The 25,205-nt window shown below is 40.5% G+C and overlaps 1 protein-coding gene across 2 annotated transcripts in view; it reads left to right on the forward strand.

The window, feature by feature from the left end:
- The first annotated feature begins 3,676 nt into the window (after window positions 1-3,676).
- The window catches only part of CACUL1 (CDK2 associated cullin domain 1), a 75,248-nt gene continuing 53,719 nt past the window's right edge, over window positions 3,677-25,205 (forward strand). The window contains exon 1 of one of the 2 annotated variants that reach the window (XM_055247626.2): window positions 3,677-4,467. In XM_055247626.2, coding sequence (XP_055103601.1) covers window positions 4,101-4,467 — 367 coding nt within the window. In that variant the 5' untranslated portion in view covers window positions 3,677-4,100. The remainder of the gene's footprint in view (window positions 4,468-25,205) is intronic. The other variant, XM_055247616.2, reaches the window with a different exon arrangement.

Raw genomic sequence — 25,205 nt, forward strand, 5'->3', positions numbered from 1 at the left:
ATTAGGGAGGCATTTATGAAGGGCAGGTAGTGGAGAGGCTGGGGTAAGGTTAGGTAATAGGAGTTCTAGGGGATTCCATACTTCAGCTTATAATGGAATTGTAGCCTACCCAGCACTTATTTAAACCTTCCCGATTGACTCCAATATTTGTTCTTCTATCCACTCCTTCCCCTCTCAGCCAATGTACTTAGGGAGAAGCTGATCCCATGCTGAGTTCCAGGAATGGGCCTCATTTTCCAGTAAAGGGCTCTGGAATCCAGGTCTAAGTGCCATGTGATTGGTTTAGGAATGGACCAATGAGACACTGTGAGGAACTTTCCTGAGGGCTTCTGGGAATTTTCTCATAATAGAAAGCTACCAGAATTCACAGGCCCTTTTCATCTTGACTTTCTTGTCCATAGACATGAGGCCAGGGGCTGTGGCAGGCATTTTGTAGGCAGCCTAAGGGTGAAGCATGCACAAGACAGAACAGGACAAAGAACACCACAGAGAAGGAGAGCTCAGTAATGGCTGAGCCCTGCCTCACCTCCACCATTCCTAGACCTTCTCAGTCTCTTAGCCAATGAACAGCCTTGATTTTAAAGCAATTTTTATTTGAGTTTTTGCTTCTGGAAGCCAAAACAAACATTTTAACCTATGGAATCCCAATTTATACTTCCATAACGTTTTTATTTGTTAATCTCTAAGTTTCAGAATTCTTTTCTGATTATAAAAATAATACGTACTTATTGTAGAGAACCGAGAAAACATTGAAAGATATAAAGAACATTAAGACCATCCATAAGCTCATTATCCCTAGATAACTGCTATTGAGTTTTGAGTTAGTTTCCTCTTTATGTATCCAAACTTACACAGGAATTTTACACATACATTTATCCTGCTTTAATGAAATTCACAGCCTAGTGGGAAATAGAAACAAACAAACAAAAACCAAACAAATAGATGAATATCTGCGACTATGGAAGGTCATAGTAACTACTAACCTGTGTTCACTGTTTTTCGGTAAATGTTGCTAATAATGTTATACCCCATCTCCACAACCCAGAACAAATCAAAGGTTTTATGTTAATAACTATTAAAATATAATACGCTCTAAAGTATAACAATGTCTCATAATGCCACAAAATCAACCAGTTACCAATATGTTCATTTGGTTTCCCTTCAGTAGGATTTCTTATAGAAAACTGTCCCGTCAGTGACTGGTTTCGCTCAACTGTCATTAGGTCTTGTCACAGTAGTTTAATTACAGCAAAAATGAGTGTCTTATATTGATCATTTTGACAACACACACACAAAAGGTTCAGTATTCATCAGTGTGCCGGATAAAAACCCTTGGAGCAGGGCCCTCAAGAGGATGGAAGTTATATTGCTATGATAGTACCAAGCCCATCAGTTCTAAATGTTTTCTACTTTCTATTATGATTTTATGACCCATGAGTTAATTGGAATAGTGGGAATATGGGGCTTACCAGTTACCTTTTGGTTATTGATTTTTAACTTACCTATATAGTGACCAGAAAATGTGGTTACTATGATATAAATCCTTAGATATGTAGAGACTTGCTTTATGACACAGTATGTTCAATTTTTGTAAATGTTTAGCATATTCTTGAAAGGAGTGTGTATTCTATGGTCATTAAGGCAATATTCTACACGTATATATTAGATTAAGCTTGGTAATTGTGTTATTCAACTTTTCCAGTCCCTTAAAGATTTTTTTGGTCCCCTCGATCTATGTATTAGTTTCCTGTAATCAGCTGCTTAACAAATTATCACAATACGTGGCTTAAAAAAACCGACATGAATTCTCAGTTCTGGAATCTAGAAGTCTGAAATCAAGATGTTGGCAGGGTCACACTCTCTCCAGAGGCTCAAGAGGAAAATTTGTCTCTTCCAGCTTTGGGTGCTGTCAGCATTCCTTGACTTGGGAATTCCATCACTCCAATCTCTGCTTCTGTGGTTACATTACCTCCTCTTCTTCTCCTCTTCTACCTCTCTTTTATAAGGACACCTGTCATTGGATTGATGGCCTACCTGGATAATCCAGGATGATCTTCTCATCTCAAGAACTTTAAGTACATCTGCAAACGCCCTTTTTCCAAATAAGGTCATACTCGCAAGTTCTAGGAATTAGGATATGGACATATCTTGTGGGAGGCCGTATTCAACTCACTGCAATTAGGGAGTGAAAAATCACCTACTCTGATGGTAGATTTCTCTGTCTTCTTATACTTCTGTTCATTTTTGCTTCATATATTTTGTGGCCATATAGTCGCTATGATATAAATCCTTAGATATGTAAAGACTTGCTTTATGACACAGTATGTTAGAGACACTTTTTTGACTCTATCTTCCCTGTATATTGGACTTTTTTTTTTTAATGTAAAGACCCTTCTTTATCTCATCGCACTCACCCACCCATCTACTTAGAGTCTGTTGATGATAAACCATTAGTTGTTTGTCTGAAACGGAATTTTCCTTCCTTCTGCCTCTCTTTTGCCACACAAGTAATTCTAAGGTTTTATGTTCTCCCCTTCAGCATACCACTTAATTCTCTTTTCCTTTTTTTTTTGGAGACAGTCTCACTCTGTCACCCAGGCTGGAGTGCAGTGGTGCGATCTCGGCTCACTGCGACCTTGACCTCCAGGGCTCAAGTGATCCACCTCAGCCTCCAGAGTAGCTGGCACCACAGGCACACACCACCATGCCAGGCTAATTTTGCTTTTAGAGGCGGGGTCTTGTTATGTTGGTCTGGCTGGTCTCAAATTCCTGGGCCCAAGCGGGCCTCCCATCTCAGTCTCCTCAAGTGGTGGAATTACAGACGTTAGCCACTGCGCCCAGCTCGCGTTTTTTTTTTTTTTTTTTTGAGATGGAGTCTTGCTCTGTTGCCCAGGCTGGAGTGCAGTGGCGCGATTTCGGCTCACTGCAACCTCTTCCTCCCGGGTTCAAGCAATTCTGCCTCAGCCTCCCGAGTAGCTAGCTGGGACAACAGGCACGTGCCACCACGCCCGGCTAACTTTTTTGTATTTTTAGTAGAAACGGGGTTTCCCGTGTTAGCCAGGATGGTGTCGATTTCCTGACCTCGTGATCCGCCCGCCTGGGCCTCCCGAAGTGCTGGGATTACAGGCGTGAGCCACCGCGCCCGGCCTGAGCCGGCATTTTTAAAAATTGGGTTGCTGGCCTTAGTGCATACAAGCGTAAAGGAATTTTAAAAACACGCATGAATAACTCAAACGCATTTCTTTTTTGCGCCATCCTGCTATGTGTGATTCGGTTTTTATTCTCGGTTTTGTGCGTTTGTGTCGCGACGGCTGGAGACCGACCCAAGAGCAGTCGGACCACGGGCCGCCCAGGCCGGTCTCATCGGTTTACAACCTGCGACCCCGGGGCCTCTTGTGGTCTCGTATCTCCGTCCCAAGCAAAAGCCGGGGCTCTCAGAAGTGCGAAGGCCCGGTAGACTTGGAGGATGCGAGAAAAACACCTCCAATAACTCTGGCCAGTCTACAGCTACTGCCAAGACTGCTCCGCGCGCGTCTTCAGGAGCCGGCGAGCTCCTCGTCGTCATGGTAACCAGATTGCGAACGCGCGTGCGCAAGACAAACGCCTTTGTCACGTGAGGCCGGGCCGGGGGCGGGGCCGGCGAATGCCCGTCCGGACCCGTCGCGCCTCCCTTGTCAGCTCCCTGCCAGCCGAGGCGGGGCGAACCTCTGCCCTGTTGCGTGGGAGTGACTCACAGCTCCCGCCCCTTTTGGCTCCGCTTTCTCGCGGCCGGTCTCTCGCACCACGTGCCCTCCTGGCCGCGCCCCCAGCTGCCCTTTCCAACTGCCTGTTGGAAGCCGCGGTAAAATGTCGTGAGGAGCGCCGCTGCTTTACGGCTGCCTCTCCCAGACTAGAGCCCCGGAGCGCCCACCGCCGTCAGCCGCGTCTCCTAGCTAGTCGGCCCCGCGGAGAGCGAGGGACCCTGCTTACCGCAGCCCTCTCCGTTGCGCCCATTCCTGCCCCCGGCGATGTAAGCTCGGGGAGGCAGCGGTGCCCGCTGGCCCGGGGTTGAGACGGGCGGCAGGTGCCTGTGAGGCGGGCGGGTGCCGGGGACCAGCAGGATGGAGGAAAGCATGGAAGAGGAGGAGGGGGGCAGCTACGAGGCGATGATGGACGATCAGAACCACAACAACTGGGAGGCTGCGGTGGACGGCTTCCGGCAGCCCCTGCCACCTCCGCCGCCCCCCTCGTCGATCCCGGCCCCTGCCCGAGAGCCTCCAGGGGGGCAGCTGCTGGCGGTGCCCGCGGTCTCCGTGGACAGGAAAGGCCCCAAGGAGGGGCTCCCGATGGGGCCGCCGCCACCGCCGGAGGCTAATGGGGTCATCATGATGTTGAAGAGCTGCGACGCGGCCGCCGCCGTGGCCAAGGCGGCCCCCGCCCCCACCGCCAGCTCCACCATCAACATCAACACCTCCACCTCCAAGTTCTGTGAGTCCAGCCTTTCCCTGCAGCCTTGGCTTTTCTCCACCTCACTCGGACGCCGAATCCACCCCCTCTTGGAGAAAGCTCCGCTTCCTTTGTTTCAGGCCTCGGTCTTTCCTCTTCTCCCCGTCCGCCTTCGCCTCCCTGCCTCCCTCCCCCTCACCGTCCCCTCCCCCTCATTTGGTGTCTGCGGCCAGCGCCTGAGCGGCCCTGGCTTCTTGTATTACCTGGCCTAGAGAGGCAGCCTGGTACACACGGAGCCCCAAGTTCTGTCAACGCGATCCCTATCACAACTGGCAGTCTCTCAACATTGGGAAGCTCTTTTCGCACCCGTCTTCTCTTGAAGTTTCACCCTCAAAGTGAGGGGAAAATAAGGCTGCCTGAGTCTCCTTAGGGAAAGGCCTTCAGTCTTTTGCAGCCACAGAGAGAAAAGAAATCTGGCAACTTGTGTTCTTGTGCTTTTGGCCAGGCTGTGTTAAACAAATAAGGAATTTGAAAGTTGACCTGTATCTACACCTTGTTCCTCCTCTTCTGTGTTACACTTTTGCATCCTGCTAGGGAAATGATGAGTTGCTTTCCGATGCAGTGGCAGCTCCGACATCGTCTTGAAGCTAATAATGCATAAAATCACTTTTCAGCGCTCACACTCATAAGAATAAGCCTTTCAGGATGGGTTATGTCTTGTGTCCAAACCCAAGATTGGGTTACATGTTGAACTTTATGTTAGTGGTCTGTCTTAACGCTCAATTGCACGCATTAAGATTTAAGACCAAAATCTGTTTCGTAATCCGAAACTGCCTCTGACCAGGATGTATGTATGCTTCCATAGCTAGGAAAAGAATGTGCTTTTACTTTGGTTTGTGTGTGTGTGTGTGTGTGTGTGTGTGGTGGTGGTGGTGATAGGATGTTGAAAATGAATGTGACCATCACAGCCCAGGTTTTTCTCTCCTATTATTAACTGCAAGTTTTGAATGGCATCTGGTAAAGCAACTGGAGAGTTCATTTCTAGCTACTAATTTTATCAAGCTGTACTTGTCCAGTTAGCTGTGCAGAGAAAATATTTGCCTTGATGCAGCTAGTCGGAATCTTACACACTGTATGTGGGAACAGCGCGTAATTTTATTTGCCTCAAGATATTGCCTTAGTCAAAGACATTGATATGTAGGTTTGGTAAGATTATATACGCTTTTTCTCCTTATGCATGATAATCATGTTTATATTGTATAGTTTGTGTGTTGAAGGCTGTGTTGTGGAACCAGACCTTCTGTAGAGTGGCAGAATGACTTCACCTGAGTCATGAAGGAAGATTGCCTTAGTAAAGTTCATTTGAAGAGTTCAAAAAAAAAAAGCATAAAGTTAGAAACAGAAATCAGTAAAATTGAGAACAAAAGGATTTGTCACACCAAAAGATTATTTTTGTGGAAAGATTAGTAAGCTAGGCAGACTTCTGATCTAATCGACAAGAAAAAAAGATGCAAATAAATGAAAAATGGAAAATAACTACAAATATCAGATTAAAAAGAGAACGTTATGAACTTAGGCTGATGAATTTGAAAGCCTAAATGAAAAATATAGTTCTTAGAAAACTAGTAAATGTGAAAATTGGTATCAGAAGAAATATCTTGAACTAATAAACTGAAATGGTAAAGATCTTCCTTTTTAGAAGCTCTGGATCCAGATACGCTGATGAGTTCCATCATACTTTAACACTGAATTCTGTTTGCAAGTTGCCCTGGAAAATAGTGAGAAAAAATACCAAGTTCATTTTATGAGGCTTGTGAAATCTTGATTCTAAAACAGATAAGGGCGTGTAAGAAGAGAAAATTATAGGTCTGTTTTACTTAGCATAGAAATGAAAATACTGCAGAAAAAATACTCGCTCATCAAATCCAACAGTGTGTTATAGAGTCCTGATCCATAGAGTTAGTCCTAGAGATGTAAGCATGGTTTAACATCCACTTATCTAATTTAGCTCATTAATAGACTAAAGGAAAAAAATTACGATTATCTCAATTGGTGCCATGAAATCATTCAACTAGATCCAGCAGCTATTTATGATAAAAACTCTTGGTAACCTAGGAGTACAAGATAACTAGATAAAGGTTATTACCAAAAACCTTCAGTAAATAATAATACTTAATGGAGAAATTTTAGATACATATACTTTAAGATCCGTAACAAGATAAGGATGCTCCTGTCATCACTACTGTTTAGAATTGTAGGAAGGTCCTGGCTAACATTATAAGGAGCAAAAAAAAAAGGTATAAAGATTGTAAGGGAAGCAATAAAGGTTATTATTTGCAGATAATATGATCACCTACCTAGATGAACCATTAAAATCCAGAGAAAACTTAGAACTAGTAAGAGTTTAGCAGGATTGCTGGATTTAAGATAAACTTATAAAAATTTGATAGCATTTACTTAACTAGTGATAACTAGTAAAGATAATCAAAAGTAAATACTATATGCAATAATAGCAACAAAACTCTAAAATCTCTAGGAATTAACCCGTGAATACGCAAGATCTTTAAAAAGGAAACTTTAAAACGTGAAAAAGAAACTAGAGGATAATCTAAATAAATGGTACTATTTTCCTTGCTCTTGGATCAAATTACTTATAAGAATACTAATTTTCTGCATTTTATAAATTCAGTTTAAAGGACGTCAAAATTACATTTGGTTTGACAAACTCAATAGCCTAAGTCTAAAATTTATATGGTGGGTGGGATAAAGTTTGTGAATAACTAAATCAATCTTAAAGATTTGTTAGGGGATGGGAGGCTTGCCTTATTAGAAGTTAAGATGTCAAGGCTGTAGTAAAGTGGTGTAAGTACGAGAACAGAAAAATAGACCAAGGAAACAAATTGGAGGGCAGAGACTTACCTAGATACATGTATAAAAGTTGGGAACTTTTTAAGTGGCGTCATAAACCACTGGAGAAAGGAGTCATATGTTGTTAGGGAGAGTGACTCACTATATAGAGAAAAAATAAATTTAATATCATAAATGGATAGACTCTAAATGAATTAAAGACCTAAATGTGAAAAGAAAAACTAAAGTTAATATTATTGAAAATGTTAAGCTCTTTCCCTAGGGACAGGGAAGTACTTTTTAAAGCTTCAAAAGCTTATAAAGGTGAAAAATTAATTATTTTGATTGTATGAAAATTATTCATTTGGCAAAAGATGAAAGAATGAGAGAAGATATTTACAGTGCCTAAAATTAACAAGGGATGATGATCTGACTAGACAAGGGACTACTTACTATACATCAACAACAAGAGGGCAGCAACTTCTGTAGAAAAATACGCAAAGGATATTAATAAGTAGCTTATAGAATAGGAAACCCTAACAAGCATAAGAGATGAATTTATTAATATTCAGAGACATGCATATTAAAATAGTAATGGAAAAGAGTATAATTGGATTATTTGTAAAACAAAAGATAAATGCTTGAGGTGATGGTACCGCATTTACCCTGATGGGATTATTACACATTGTATGCCTGTATCAAAATATCCCATATACCTCATAAAAATATATGCCTACTATATACCCGAAAAATTAAAGAATAAAATAGTAACGGAATGTCTTTTTCCACCTGTTAGGTTGACAAAAATTAGAAAGCTGAATGAATAGTGCCAAGTGCAGTGGGGATATGGTAATATAGGAAAACTTATACTTGCTTGTGGGAATAACAGTGTAGTGGACTTGTGAGATGTTGAGATGCCCGAAGTCTCTGTGGACCAGATAATGAAAGATAGCTGCTGTATTAGTGTATCCCTCAGCTATGGCAGTGAAGGTATACTTTAGACTGTAAGGTGAAAACAGCTTCTGTTGGTTTCTAGTTTTGGGACAGAGATAAAAAGCATTTGTTATCTTGATGGATACATGGTAGGTGCCAGGGATGGTGTTGATTTGTCACAGTGAAGAGACCATGTCTGGAACAGCAACTAAAATTGGAGTCACTCTGGATTTGATTGATGATAATCCACAGTCATGCTCCAAGACTCATCTCTTTTGCTCTGGCCAAACAGGCCCATGAAATCGGAATGTCATAATTATCACCATTCCTTTTTTTTTTTTTTTTAAAGACAGAGTCTCGCTCTGTCGCCAGGCTGGAGTGCCGTGGCGCAGTCTCAGCTCACTGCAACCTCTGCCTCTCGGATTCAAGCAATTCTCCTGCCTCAGCCTCCTGAGTATCTGGGATTACAGGGGTGTGCCACCACACCCGGCTAATTTTTGTATTTTTAGTAGAGATGGGTTTCACCATGTTGGTCAGGCTGATCTCAAACTCCTGACCTCAGGTCATCCACCTGCCTTGGCCTCCCAAAGTGCTGGGATTACAGGCGTGAGCCACCACGCCTGGCCCTCCGTTCTTAAAGTCTTTGACATTGATAGTGTTTTCTGTAGTTCCCACAGAGATGTGTTGTTTGTTGCTTCGAGTTTATTACTTTGGTAGGAAAGGGTGCATCTAGCCCTTCCTATGTTGATATTCCTGACTTCACAGGTTAGGGAACTATGAACTAGTGTTCAGAACTGGGGGAGTTACAGTGTTACTACGGGTCCACCAGCCCTACTGTGAGATGGATTGAGGCCAAAACACCATTTATGTGACGTCCATAAGCCCCTGATCTGCCTGGTTTACCATAGTGACATTCCTGTCTCTTAGGGTTCGTATTGGCTTAGATCCAGTGTTTATTAATCCTTGAAAAGTCTCAGTGATTTCCATTTCCCAAATGTACTATCTCCCTAATGAATACCTGCATGTTCTATTGGAAAAGGCTAGGAGGAAGACTTTAATTATTCCGGGTTCTTCCTCAGTGGAACTCATCCTCTTCTTTATCCCAGCATTTCTGTGTCTGTGAATAGGCTCATTATGGGTTTTAGGTGAGGTTACATGGCTCTCCATTATGCCACTTAAGTGAGACCTCTGTTTAATATACCTAGAGTTTTTCTTTTCTGTCCATTATAACAGATCAAGTAATACCCCAGTATATTGCCTTTGTTTTCCTAAGGATGTCATGGTTAGCCACCATGAGGGAGATCCAAGCCACCAGAAATCCAAGCCATTCTGCTAATCACTCTGGCCCTGCTGCCTCTTTAGATAATCCTGCCCACTTTATATCTGGAAGTTATTTCTACTTTGTCACTCTGGAAGTAGAACTATTCCACTGAAATCAGGGAACCTCTTTTAATGGCAATATTGCCCATCTTTAACCCAGAATTACAAGGGACAACCACCACAGCATTTTTTTCAGTAATTATATTTAATTATTTATATATTTCTCGGTTGGTGAAGGACCTTCTCAGAGCACAGTTTAGGGAGTAAGAATGGGTTAGAACATGACAAATTTATATTCCTTTCTTCATATGTCTGGACTCATTTCTCCATGTTCTAAGGAATTTCTGTTCTGACTGCCTCCTCCCTCCTCCTAACTCTTCTTCCTTTTCCTTTCCTCCTTTTTCTCTGTGTCCATTTTCTTCCTCCACACCTCTTCTCCTCCTCCTCCATTCAATATAGTATACCCATTTTAGGTGTGCAGTTTGATGCATTTTAACCCATGTCACCGTCTGGTGTGGAATTTGATTTTACCCTACTAATAGCTAAAAGGTAGCCTATTACTATTACAGGTTGACTATCCTTCATCCGAAATGCTTGGGACCACAAGTGTTTTGGATTTCAGAATTTTTTTGGATTTTGGAATATTTGCATTATACCAAATGATTAAGCATCCCAAATCCAAAAATTCAAAATCCAAAATTTTCCAATGAACATTTCCTTTAAGCATCATATTGGTGCTGAAAAAGTTTCAGATTTTGGATTTTTGGATTTAGGATTCTCAACTTGTATTACCGGGTACTGACATAAGCTGGGGGACTCCTGGGTGAGAGATGAAGGAATTTATTTTTCTTATCATAGCACACAGCATGAGAATTGCTATATTTACATAGTTTCCCCTTCCCCCAAGTCCCAAGAGGGTGACATACTATGGCCAAGATGGATGCTCTCAGTGGTTTTGTGTTGCAGCTGAAGAACATCAATCTTGGGGAATCCACTACTTATATAGAAAGCAGTGATCAAGCCTGCTCTTTGTCTAGAGGGAGATGTTATCTCGTCTTTCAAGGTTACCAGGTACAGAATGGCCCAGGTTCAAGAGTGATTGGTCATGGCCTTGCATTCCTGGCACACTCAGTAAGACATGTCGGAGTGCGTGAGGCCCCACGGAGGACTGTCTGTCCAGCGGTAACCACCACAACAACCAAGAGAACATTTCTGTCACCCTGAAATACTTCCCTATGTCTCTCTCTCTCTCTTTTTTTTTTTTGGAGACAGGATCTCACTCTGTTGCCTGGGCTGGAGTGCAGTGGCACGATGTCGGCTCATTGCAACATCTGGCTCCCGGGTTCAAGTGATTCTCCCACCTCAGCCTCCCGAGCAGCTGGGATTACAGGCACACACCACCACGCCTAGCTAATTTTTGTGTTTTTAGTAGGGATGGGGTTTCACCATGTTGGCCAAGCTGGTCTTGAACTCCTGGCCTCAAGTGATCTATCTGCCTCGGACTCCGAGTGCTGGGATTACAGTTGTAAACTACCATGCTCCGCCTTCCCTGTGTCTCTTTGCAGTCAGTTAACCCTGCCTGCTTCCTCCAGCCCCAAGCATTCCTACTGATCTGCTTTCTGTCACTGTATGATTTCATTTATATGAAATCATACAGTGTGTATTGTTTTGTGCTTGGCTTGTTTCTTCTTATTCTGTTCTTGAGATTCTTCCATGTTCTCACATATATCAGTTACTTATTCTTTTTTCTGGCTGAGGAGTAGTTTTTTGTTTTTTTTTTTTTTGATATCCAAAGTAGTCTTTTTTTTTTTTATTTACCAAAAAATCATTAATTTGTTGGTCATTAGGTTGATCATTTAGGTGGTCTCCGGTTTTGGCTGTTATGAACCCAGCTGCTGTAAACAACCATGTACAAGGTTTGGTGTGGGTAAAGGTTTCATACAAGTGGAATTCCTTGCTTATATATTATTGACATGTTTATGAGAAACTGCCAAACAATTCTTTAGGGTGGTTGCACCATTTTACACTCCCATCAGCTGTATATGACAGCTCCAGTTGCTCCACTTACTTAATTGGTGCTTGTATTGGTTAGGCGCTGCATTCTTGGTATCATCAGTCTTTTAAAGTTTAGCCTTTCTAGAGCATCGGTCCCCACCAGGGACCAGTTGCGTGGAAGAGACAATTTTTCTGTGGACTAGGGGATGGTTTTGGGATGAAATTGTTCCACCTCGGATCATCAGGTCTTAGAGTCTCGCAACCTAGCTCCCTTGCGTTATAGGGTTGGTGCTCCTTTGAGAATCTAATTCCTGCGCTGATCTGACAGGAGGTGGAGCTCAGGTGGTAATGCTCACTGGCCCACTGCTCACCTCCTGCGGTGTGGCCTGGTTCCTTACAGGCCACCTACCGGTTCCTGCTGCCTGGGGTTGGGGACCCCTGGTCTAGAGGATAAGTAGTATCTCTTTGTGTATTTATTTTGCATTCCTCTTTTACATGTGCCTTTGGCTTTTTCATGTGATCATTTGCTTGCCTTATAATTTTGTTTGTGATAATCCGCTCACATCTTTTCCTCATTTCTTTTGTTGTTTGTCTTAATATGTTTAAAGAATTCACTGTAAATTTTGGATACAAGTTTTGTCAGACAACTATTATTACTGTTTTCTCTCTCTGGCTTGTCTTTTTTTTCCCTAACGGTGTCTTCTGAAGAGTAGATGTTTTTCAGTTGTGATGATGTCTAAACTGTTAGTTTTTTCTTCTCTGGCTGTTTTTTTTTGTATCCTAAGAAATATTTGCCTACCCCAAAGTCAAGATATTATCTGTATTTTTTCATAGCAGTTTTATGGTTTTAGCTTTTACGTTTAGGTCTGTGATCTGAATTATGAGTTGATGTCTGCATAGTGTGAGATAAGGATCGAGGCTCCTTTTATTCCATATGGATATCCAATTGTGTTGGCACTATTTGTTGAAAAGACTGTCCTTTTCTTACTGAGTTACTTTGGCAACTTTGTCAGAAATAACTGACCATGTATGTATATGGGCATCAGTTCTATTTCATTAATCTTATTTAGTCCATCAGATTTAGCATTGTTGCATATCTTCTTGATGAATTGACTGTTTATCATGATGGAATGTCTGTCTTTATCCTTGTTAATATTGCTTACCCTAAAGATTCCTTTTTTTTTTTTTTTTTTTGAGACAGTATCTCGCTCTGTTGCCCAGGCTGGAGTGCAAGTGGCGCAATCTCGGCTCACTGCAAGCTCCGCCTCCTGGGTTCACACCATTCTCCTGCCTCAGCCTCCTGAGTAGCTGGGACTACAGGCGCCTGCCACCATGCCCAGCTAATTTTTTTTTCTTTTGTATTTTTTTAGTAGAGACAGGGTTTCACCGTATTAGCAAGGATGGTCTCGATCTCCTGACCTTGTGATCCACTCACCTCGGCCTCCCAAAGTGCTGGGATTACAGGCATGAGCCACCATTCCCAGCCAAGACTACTTTTACTTGTAGGCATTCCCCGTTTTTTTTTAAGGATTATTGTTTGCATAATGTATCTTTTACCATCATTTTACGTTTAACTTATTTGTGTAAAGTACATTTCTTGTAGATAGCATATGGTTGGATCTTGCTTTTTTAAAATCCAGTCTGACAACCTCTGCTACCATTGTGTTTAATGTAGTTACCAATATGGTAGGGTTTAAATCATATTGTCTTGCACTTTTGTTTACTCTTTGTCCATCTGTTATTTAAAAAATATTCCTCTTTTCCTGTCTTCTTTTTTTTTTTTTTGAGACGGAGTCTCTCTCTGTCACCCAGGCTGGAGTGCAGTGGCATGATCTCAGCTCATTGCAACCTCCGCCTCCCAGGTTCAAGTGATTCCCTTCCTCAGCCTCCTGAGTAGCTGGGATTACAGTCATGCACCACCACACCCAATTAATTTTTGTATTTTTAGTAGAGATGAGGTTTCTCCATGTTGGCCAGGCTGGTCTTGAACTCCTGACCTCAGGTGATCCGCCTGCCTCGGCCTCCCAAAGTGCTAGGATTACAGGCGTGAGCCACTGTGCCCAGCCCTTTTCCTGTCTTCTTTTTTGGTATTTTTATGATTCAGTTTTGTCTCCAGTTTGGCTTATTAGCATGGTTGTTTTGCTCTTTGGGGGTTACTCTAGGATTTATGATTATGAAAGTTTAACTTATAACAGTTTACCTTCAAATAGTATTGGACTACTTTACTTATAATGTAAAAATCTAATAGCAGTATACTTCCATTTATCCACTCCTGTCCTTTATGCTATTGTTGTACATTTTACTTTGATATATGTCATAATTCCCCAAATACACTGTCATTAATTTTGCTCAAAACAGTCACTTATCTTTTTTAAAAGTTGGAATGAGCTGGGCGTGGTGGCTCATGCCTGCAATCCCAGCACTTTGGGAGGCTGAGGTGGGTGAATCACGAGGTCAGTAGTTTGAGACCAGCCTGGCCAACGTGGTGAAACCCCGTCCGCACTAAAAATACAAAAATTAGCCGGGTGTAGTGCTGTGCACCTATAATCCCAGCTACTCAGGAGGGTGAGGCAGGAGAATTGCTTGAACCCGGGAGGTGGTGGTTGCAGTGAGCTGAGATCGCACCATTGCACTCCAAGCTGGGTGACATGACGAGAATCTGTTCCCGCCCTGGCCCCCCAAAAAAACTTGGAATGAAATTTATGTAACACACAATTAACTATTTTAAAGTGAATAATTCAGTGGCATTTAGTACATGCCTTGTGTTGTGCAACTACCTCTCTCTATCTAGTTCCAAAACATTTTCATCAACCCAAAATAACATTCCATACCCATTAAGCAATTAGTCCCATTTCCTCACTTCTCCCTGCCCCTGGCATCCACCAATTTGCTTTCTGTCTCTATGGGTTTGCCTATTCCAGATCTTTGTTTTTTTTTTGTTTGTTTTTGTTTTTGTTTTGAGATGGAGTTTTGTTCTTGTTGCCCAGGCTGGAGTGCAATGGTGCGATCTCAGCTCACCGCACCCTCCACCTTCCGGGCTCAAGCGATTCTCCTGCCCCAGCCTCCTGAGTAGCTGGAACTACAAGCATGCGCCACCATGCCCAGCTAACTTTGTATTTTTAGTAGAGACGGGGTTTCTGCCATGTTGGCCAGGGTGGTCTCGAACTCCTGACCTCAGGTGATCCACCCTCCTTGGCCTCCCAAAGTGCTAGGATTACAGGTGTGAGCCACAGCGCCCGGCCTCCTGATCTTTCATATGAATGGAATCATACTGAGATTTCTTTGAAATAATAATAAACTGGAATGTAAGTCTTTTGGATTTACCCAGATAGTTACCATTTCTGTCCCTCTTCTTTCCTTTGTGTAGATGGAAGTTTCCACCTCTTATTTTTCTTCCCTCTTTAGAACTTCCTTTAATATTTCTTATAATGTAGTTCTGTTGGCCTTCAATTTGTTCAGCTTTTGTCTGCAGAAATCTTTATCTTCATTTTCTAAGGATATTTGCTGGATATAGAATTCTAGATATACAGCCTTTTTTTTTCTTCTATAAGCACTTTAAAGAGTGTTTCCATTGTCTTCTGACCTGCATTGTTTCTTTTTTCTTTTTTTTTGGAGAGAGAGTTTCGCTCTTGTTGCCCAGGCTGGAGTACAGTGGCGCAATCTCAGCTCACTGCAACCTCCACCTCCTGGGTTCAAGCGATTCTCCTGCCTCAGCCTCCCGAATAGCTAGGACTACAGGCATACGCCACCATGGCCGGCTAATTTTTGTATTTTTAGTAGCGACAGGGTTTCACCATGTTGGCCAGGCTGGTCTCGAACTCCTGACCTTGGGTGAGCCACTGCATCTGCCTTATTGTTTCTTTAATAAATGTTGTCTGTATAGTCTTATCTTTGTTTCTCTCTACATAATATGTCCCTTTTTTTTTTCTGGATACTTTCAAAATTTTTACTTTATCTTAAGTTTTCAGCAATTTTTTACGTTCTTTTTTAGTGTTTATTTTTTGGATTTGTGGGGTTTTAGAATTTGTCGAATTTGGAAAATTATTCATTATTTTTTGTCAGAACCGCTCTGCCACTAGTTACACATATGTTATAACACTTGTTATTGTACCATGAGTCACTGAGGTTCTGTTCATTTTCTTAAAGATTTTTTTTTTTTTTTTTTTACTCTCCGTGCTTTAGTTTGGAAAAGTTTTAATGCTATATCTTCACGCTCACTAATGTTTTCTTTTTTGGTATCTAAGCTGCTGTTAATCCTGCTCTTAAATCAGGCTGACAGTCCAGGTTTCAGTTAACCAAGCCAACTGTTAGAACTGTACCCAGTTTCTTGAAGTAGTATAGTGAATAAAGAATCTCTAGTAAGTGTATTCCTTTTAATGACTTGTTGCGTCGAAAGTTCTTTCTTCATTATTCAGCACCCTCACAATCCATGCCCACCTGTATTCCCAGGTTTCTGCCAGTATAGTGTATTAAAAGTCTTATAGTTCTTCTGGAATGTAAGCTGTCTCCTATTTATTTAGGTTTGGTACTTGTTCCCTTGGGAAATCTGATTCTAGTTAGAGATCTAGAGACAGTGAGTTCTGCTTAGAGAGAATCTTTTTTGTGAGGTTTCAGGTAATATCATGGCAGGGTCTTCAGTCAAGTAAAGTTAGTCTCATGTTGGGAGGAGGGATGTGTAAGCAGGGTTTCGTGAGGTCAGGGTTTTCAGATTGATCATACTCCACCAAACTGGCCCCATTTGTGCTGGGATTACAGGAGTGAGCCACTGTTCCTGGCCAAACTTCAGTATCTTATTGGGGATCTTGTCTTGCTATTTTTTGACCTGCATCATATAAAATGACGTTGATCAAACTGTAAGAGAAAGGCATTTTAATGTTTACTTAAGGCCCAGTCCCAAATCTCTAAAGAAAATGAATATGGTTTATTTACTGTAAACTCTGTAGACCATATGTATTCATATTGTAAACTGTTAAGCACTATATAGAAGTTGATTGTTAATATCCTTTTATGGTATGTCTTGACAGGGCAAACTGGCTTTCCATTTTTCTTCCTGCTTTTGTGGACATTTGGTTATTAAACTCTATAGATAAAGTTGAATAGATCTGTAATATGTAGTTGCAGGTATGCTGATTCATCATCTGAATGGCATTTTATTAAGTGTTTATTGTATGCCAAAGTAATATTTTAGCCTCTGGTAATGAAGAGACACAGTTTAATGTGGGAGATGATAGAAAGATAATTATGATACATTATGATTAAATGCTATAATAAAGTTATGTATTTAGTAGCATTCAGGAAAGAGAGTCTTTATAAAAATGAATTGAAGTTGGCCAGGAGGCTGGGGGTGGGGATGGGGAAGCTGGACTGGAAGAGACTTCCTTGCAGAGGGGCGGCCTCTGCCAGAGACCCAGAATTGAAATTATTTTTGGAATACAGAGTGTGAGGAGAGAGTGGCACAAATTAAACATGGATAGATACAAAAGGCTAGATAGTGAAGGACCATGTTAGAGGAAGGATTTTCTTCTGTAGTAATGGGAGGTTTTAAGGGAGACATTTGTCTTAGTGTGTTAATTTAGAGCGGAGAGAGAATGGAGGCCTAGAGGTCAGTTAGGGTGTTAGAATTTCTGTAGTCTAGACAAGAGATGGAGACTTGAACAAATAAAAATTTAAAAGGAGGTTTCAATTTGGAGATAGTTAGGGACTAGAATCTACAAAATTTGGGGGGTGAGGGAAGGAAGATGAAGATTAAAGATTGCTGGTTTGGATGATGGGTAGCTGTCAGTGCCTTTGACCCAGATGTGGAAGGAGTAAAGGTGTGAAGTGAGGGTGTGTGTGTGTGTGTGTGTGTGTGTCTGTCTGTCTGTCTGTCTCTTTTAAGGTGTCTATGAAACAGTCAGGTAGAGAGGTCCAGAGGCAGTTGGTAAATTCTGAATTTTCTCATTTCATATGACTTAGAATATTGGAGATACTCTGAAACAAAATTTTACCCTGAAACAAAAATTTAATTTCAATAGATTTGCTTTTCCATTTCTGAGGATTTGAGATGCACCAAACTCTTTGTACTTAAAAAACAAAAACAGTACTTTGTTCTTATTAAAATAATACAGGTTTAAAATTTTAAAACTCAAATTATGCAAAAAGACACATAATGAAAATCAGTGGTTCCTTTCCCTACCCCTTCCCATTCCTGGACCCGTTACTCAAAGTCAGTCATTTAATTACGATTCATTCAGCTGTTTCCTCTGGTATTAGCCACACATTTCAATGTGGTGATATTGCTACTGCTTAATTTATCATTTTTATATTACCTATTGACTTCCAGGATTTAGTTCTCTTATACCTCTAACATACCTTACCTTTCTAATTCTTTTACTGTCACAGTTTTGTTTCTTTGTTTTGTTTTGTTTTTTTGAGATGGAATCTTGCACTGTCACCCAGGCTGGAGTGCAGTGGTGTGATCTCGGATCACTGCAACCTCCTCCTCCCGAGTTCAAGCGATCCTCCCACCTCAGTCTCCTGAGTAGCTGGGATTATAGGTGCATGCTACCACACCAGCTAATTTTTTTGTATTTTTAGTAGAGACGGGGTTTCACCATGTTGGCCAGGTTGGTCTCTTAACTCCTGACCTTAGGTGATCGACCTGCCTCGGCTTCCGAAAGCACTGGGATTATAGGCATGAGCCACAGTACCCAGCCGAACTTACTCTTAAAACTTTTCAACAGTTTTGTTAGATTTGCCATGTACCTGTCACTGGTGTTTTTGAAATGCTCAAACAAATCAGGTTTTGTTTTTGTCTATCTTTGAAGGTGTTAGTCCTCTTGTTTCTGTTTATTGCTTAGGGCCAGTGCATAGTTGCCACTCAGGGACTTCCCAGATACTTGGAATGATTGCTTCTTTGTCTTCCTTTTTATTGATGAATTTCTGAGTATGTATATAGAGCATATCTTCTAGTCATTTTCAGAGAGTGTGTGGATAAAATTTCAGGTCTTGGCATATCTAAAAGTGCTGCTTTCACACTTGATTGATAGTTTGGATATAGAATTCTTAACGGAAAATAACTTTTCCTTGGCATTTTAAAAGTATTGCTTCATTAACTTTAAGCACGCTTATTACAATGGAGAAGTCAGGTGCCATTCGTTTTTTCCCCTTGAGAAAATTTCTTAGTTTTTTTTTTTTATATTAATGTGTTAATATTTCTCTCCCTTTACATTTTCTCTAATCTGTTTTCTCTGGAATTATTGGTAGTCAAATGTTGAATTAATGTTTTGATCTTCTAAGTCTGTTAACTGCGTTTTGCTACATCCTCTTTCTCATAAAGCTCTGGGAGATTTCCTTGATGTTGTATTTTTAACACTGACCTTTTTTTTTTTTTTTTTTGAGACGGAGTCTCTGTCACCCAGGCTGGAGTGCAGTGGCGCGATCTTGGCTCACTGCAAACTCCGCCTCCCAGTTCACACCATTCTCTTGCCTCAGCCTCCCGAGTAGCTGGGAATACAGGTGCCTGCCACCATGCCTGGCTAATTTTTTTTGTATTTTTAGTAGAGACCGGGTTTCACCGTGTTAGCCAGGATGGTCTCGATCTCCTGACCTCATGATCCGCTTGCCTTGGCCTCCAAAAGTGCTGGGATTACAGGCGTGAGCCACTGCGCCCAGCCTTTTTTTTTTTTTTTTTTTAAGAGCACTTGGATTGCTTCTTTTTTATGACACTGTTTTTAATTTTTATCTTACCTTCCTGAAGATAGTAATTATAGTTTTTAAACAAGTTCTGTTCTCTGGATTATCTTTGTTTTTAGCTTTTCAAATTTTGTTTTGATCTCTCTTGTCTGAGACTTTCTACAAATCTTTGGTGATTCTTAGTTGTCTATCCATATTTAAAAGTGAAAAGATAATTGCTAGCTCTGTGTTTATAATGGGCCTTGTCAGATTTAAGTATTGGCCTTCATGTTAGGTTGATTGAATGCAGAGCTGCTATTTTGTTGAGGAACTGCCAAATATTAGTATGTGAACGTCTTTTCTCTGGGACTGTTTCGTTTCTCTAGAGAAGGATCTTCCATTCTGAGAGAATGGCAGAATGGATAGGTGTGGGGGGGTGGGGGGAAGTAAAGTATATTTTTCCTGGAGCATAGCATTCTGGAATGAAAGAAGTGTGGGGCTAGATGTTTGAGCATTTCTTACGCTTACTTCTGCTTAATCTGCCAGTTCTGTGCTTCTCACTCCCTCACGGTCCTGCCCTGCATGTTTCTAGGTCTCAGAGTCCTAAGCCTTTGTCTCTCAGTTTCTCCACAGAATAATCCTTCTCTTTTCTTTTTACTGTTGAGTCTGCAGACTTTTCTATCGCATCTCCCACCCATTTCCAAAAATGCCTGTTCATGGTATTATGTCCTCAAGTCCTGACCTTCTCAGGGGCCTACAGGGCAAGGTTTGTTTACCCACCATTGGTATCCACCTCAGCACCTGACTCAAGCTACTACTTCGAGGTTCAGACTCTACTGGGCATAATGCCAAGGAGAGATTGACTTATTTAAATCTTGGAAGACACCATGAAATTTTAAAACTGTGGTAGACCTGCAATTAGCATAGTTTACACCTGTGTAATCTTAGTTGAACAAATACTTTTCTGTTTTGAATTTTGAGTACTTTGAATTTTATGAGATTTTGGATTAGGTGGAGTTGGAGCCAAAATGGATGTCTTGGTAGCTCTTGAACTTTTCGTATATGTGTGTATGTCGTAACATGTCCGTTTTAGGAACTGTGTCACAGACTCCTATGTGATGTTGTAGAACAGTGTTGTATAGTAACTATTCTAAAGGAACATAGATCTCAATCTGCTGGTAGGCCACTGCAGCTAGGTTTTTTTAAGATAGTAGTGATGAAGGAAGTTTCTACTATTTTATTACATTTCCTGTAATTGAAAACTGTGTAGATTTCTAAGCAGTAAAACAGTAACTCTGTGTTTGCTCTACAAGTTTTACAGTGTTTTGGCGGATAAGGCACTTCATTTGAAGCAAGGCAAAGGAGGTTTTATACAGCTGGTATGTTACAAGGCTTATTTGGACCAAAATATTGTCTTCTTATGGGGTGGGGAGCACAGAACCCTTAGAGTGTGTTAATGAGAACTTAGATAAAATAAAAATAAGACATCAGTGTCATCTGGTTGTTGTCATCTGAATGTAATGATATACTGAGGAGTGACTAACTCATGATCACAGTAGACATTTTAAATTGTCCATAGTGTTTAAATTGAATTTTGCAAACTACAAACCCTAAAATTTAGAAACTTCCTAAACAAATACCTAAAAGATACAACTTTTAAAAGGCTTTAACCTACTTTAGAAATAATTGCTGGCCTCTTGTACTGACAAATCAAAATATACCTGAGTAGATGGTACAGGTTTTTTTTTCCCCTCATAATAAGGAACAGGATATGTTAAAGTACCGTCATGCTTTGCTTAACAACAGGGATACACTCTGATAATTGTTTTGTTAGGCGATTTTGTACACTGTGGGAACATCATAGGGTATACTTACACAAACCTAGGTGGTATAGCCCACTATACACTTAGGCTATATAGGATATAGCCTACTGCTTTTAGGCTACAAACCTATATGATATGTACAACATGCTACTGTACTGAATACTGTATGCAACTGTAACATAATATTTGTATATTTAAACACAGAAAAGGTACAGTAAAAGCATGGTATAAAAAATAAAAAAACGGTACGCTTGTATAGGCCACCTATCATGATTGGAACTTGCAAGACTGGAAGTTGTGTGGGTGAGTGGCATGAGTGAATGTGAAGGCCTTTCTGTATATTGCTCTAGACTTTAAAAACACTGTACACTTAGGTTTTACTAAATTTATTTAAAAATTGCTTCTGGCCAGATGCTGTGGCTCACGTGTGTAATCCCAGCACTTTGGGAGGCCGAGACAGGCAGATCATTTGAGCCCAGGAGTTTGAGACCAGCCTGGGGAACATGGCAAAACCTCATCTGTAGTCCCAGCTACTCTGGAGGTTGAGTTGGGAGGATCACTTGAGCCCCAGAGGCAGAGGTTGCAGTGAGCTGAGATTGTGCCACTGTACTCCAACCTGGGTGACAGAATGAGAGACCCTGTCTCAAAAAAAATAATAATAATAATTAAATAATCAACCTTAGCTTCCTGTAACTTTTTTACTTTATAAACTTCTTAAGTTTTAAAAAACTTTTTGGCTTCTCTGTAATAACTCTTAGCTTAAAACGTAAACACAGTACAACTATACAAAAATATTTTCTTATCCTGATAAAATTTTTTCTGTTAAAAAAATTTCTGTATGGTTTTTACTTCTTATACTTTCTATGACCATTCCTCTTCTTTATCTACAAGGGCTTCCCTTCCATTCCTCAGGTTATGTTCTTGGCCTTCAGCTGCTCTGAGTCCAACAGTTGGAAGAGCTCAGTCGTCCCCCTGTGCTGGAGGGAGCAGAACATTTTGGTGGAACATTCAGCCAGATTTATTAGATTGTTATTGACAGATGAGCATACTCTAGTGACAAAAAGTCATAATTTTTCTTTTAGATAGCATACATTAACTAGCTCGAGTTAAATAGGTAACAAAGGGCTCTTTTCTCCTTGTCTGTTCTGATTATCTAGTTGCAATTAATTAAAAAGTCATTCATAATTTAGCCTTTTAAATTTGGCTTAATTATTTATTTCATAATTGCCATTACTACATTCTTAAAGAGTCTATTCTAAATGAAGGTGGCTTTTTTGGTGGGGAGAAGGGATATGGAAGAGAAGAATTTTAGTGAATCTTTGGTAGGAAGACAGTTCCTAGCTACCTTTTTAACATTTTGTTTTGATATATTCACACCTTTATTTGACTCTCCAATTCAAGTTGTTGAGAACAGACAAACCATATATTAGCAATTGAGGAAAGAGGAACACCTAAGTGAACCCTGGCTGTCCAGGGCTGCTGAAGCATTAGAGTGGTTTTCAAACTTTAACAGGCTTAAGAATTATCTGGAGGGCTTGTTAAACAGCTTCCTGGGTTCCACCCACCCCTAGAATTTCTGATTCAGCAGATCTGTGTTGGGGCCTGTGTTGGGGCATTTGCAACAAGTTTCCAGGTGATGCTGCTGCTGCTGCTCTGGATCTCACACTTTTGAAGCACTGATAGAAAGTAATGATCAGTCTCTGCAGTAGACCAAGTATGAATTCATAATGCTTACTATAATTCCTGAATTTATTCTTTCCTTATAAAACAAAAAAAATCCTTAAAAGGATTATATAGTAGGGCTAACCTGGTTTGCTTTAGCCTGTGTGAAATCAAATGTGATTTAAGCTTTAATTGCAAAACAGCTAATAAGTAGTATATCTTGCACTGTTTTTCTGTTCAGCATTTATTTTGACTCACTAAGTTAATTCGCTTTACAGATGTTACTGAGTACCTACCATGTGTCATATACTGTTTAGAGTTGGGGCTCTAGCAGTGAATTCCTTCTTCATGGGGCTTACATCTAGTTTGAGGGAGTTTGACAATAAACAAATAATATGTCAAGTTGTTTGGATTAAAAAAGTGTGAGAGTTGAACATATTTATTCTTGCCTGGTATGAATTATAGACCTCTAATGGTTCCCTGTTTATCAGCAACCTGATAATATTTCCTGAATGAAGATTCCAGTTATTCCATGTGTTTCAGACTTTGTTTCATTTTATCTTAGTAAAGGTCAGTTAAACTACTTTCTCAGTGGGGTTTAGACTGTGTGAGCTTGTTATCTTATAAATACGTGTTTCTAGGTTTAAGCCTTGTGGCATGATGTTTTTACATTTTTTTAGTAAGTGTTTTAAAATTTCTTGAATCTCTATGCCTCTAGAGGGCAACACACATTCTGCTCTTCAATAAAGCCCTCACCACTTTTCTTATGCTTGCACCAGGCCTGCTTTACTTATTTATGTTATTAGCATGGCTCCTGTAGGTATTTGTGCCTGTAGTGCCTTCTTTAAATAGCATAAAAAGTAGTTCATTATTTTCAAGCTGAAAATCTAACCTAGATGAAATTTAGTAATTTAATGGTAACTTAACTTTGTTTAGGTTTCATACTTTAATTTTGATTCTTACTTGCTGATATTGCTCATTACATACAGAAAGGGAATTTAGTTAATTATCTAAAAAGTAAAATTCAAGGAATTCTTTAGCTCTTTGGAAGTCTGTATATACTCTCTAGCCATATATAATATACATTGAAAAGACTGGCACAGTACACTGGCACAGCCTCAATATACTGGTGGTGAAATTATGAGTGATTTATATTTCCTTATTTTGCTTATGTATTTTCTAATGCAGGCTTAATACTGAAGTGTAGAAATCAAGAAATAAAAAGTTGAAAAGTATTGTCTAAATAGGCAGCCCTGCAGATCTCCTAAGATCCCGTCATGCTGCTCTGCTCTTAGCATTCCCACTTTAAAGTAGTAAATCAGCTATCTTCTACACATAGCATGAATTTTGGCTACTCTTTTGTGTTTTGTTTTTGAGACAGTCTTGCTTTGTTGTCCAGACTGGAGTACAGGGGTATGAACATGGCTCACTGCAACCTTGACCTTTGGGCTTGAAAGATCCTCCTGCCTCAGTCTCCCAAGTAGCTGAGACCACAGGTGTGCATTACCACGCTCGGCTAATTTTTTTTTTAATTAAGTTTTTGTAGAGGTAAGGTCTTACCATGTTGCCCAGTGTAGTCTTGAACTTCTGGGCTCAGGCGGTGCTCTCGCTTTGGTCTCCCCAAGTGCTGGGATTACAGGCATGAGCCAGCGTGCCTGGCCTACTCTTTCTTTTGGTGAGTGTAAGCTTTTCTATGGGCAAAGTTGAAAGTGATTACATATCTCTAACAAGAGGATCTAGTTTTTAAGTTCAAGATTACACACACACTCTGAGGCTATATGTGTCAGATGTTAAACTGAACAAATAGCTAGGAGTTTTTGTTTTTTAAACCAAGGATTGCGTTGAGATAAACAAGTAAATAACAAATATCTTAAAGTTTCCTGGATTGTCATTTTAAGTGTTGACTGCAGATGGTTATGAAGAACCTTCCTGGAAAGAAAGTTATGTTAGCTAGTATGTAAGGTTACTGAACTGGCTTTCTATTTACTATTCAGGTAACATAGATGTATATTGTATATAATAAATAATATGTGTGGAAATAGAAACATCTTTTTTTTTGTATGTGGAAATAGGGTTTAAGATTCTCTACTGTGACACATGCCTTTTTCAATTTGGTTTTTAAGTCTCTTTTCAAAGATACTTAAAAGCATCAGCAGTCACTGTTTCTGTAGTGAGTCCCCGTTCTGTACTTAGAACTGCAGGACTTACGTTTTGGTTTCTTTTTTCCCTTCTTCATATCTTTGACTTGGTGATTTGCTAAAGTGCGAAGCCTGTGCTTGAGAAGTAGGAGTGCTTCCAGCTGGAGCCATAGCATGTGGTTTATTGAACTAAGCATTTTAGGAGCCCAGAAGATAGGTATGTTAATTACTGGCGTTACTACTTGCAGTTTTCTTTTTGAGCGTGTTATCTAACCTTCAACTCTCAACTTTTGGTGTAGAGAGGTATTTCATGTGGTTTAGGTGGTACACTGGTAAGGGATTCTATAACTCAGAATCACATAGTGAGAATTTAATTTCTTTTTCAGTTTTCTTTGAATCCTAAGGATTA

Source organism: Symphalangus syndactylus, chromosome 2 (assembly GCF_028878055.3).
Source record: "Symphalangus syndactylus isolate Jambi chromosome 2, NHGRI_mSymSyn1-v2.1_pri, whole genome shotgun sequence".
In the NCBI taxonomy this organism is placed as follows: domain Eukaryota; kingdom Metazoa; phylum Chordata; class Mammalia; order Primates; family Hylobatidae; genus Symphalangus; species Symphalangus syndactylus.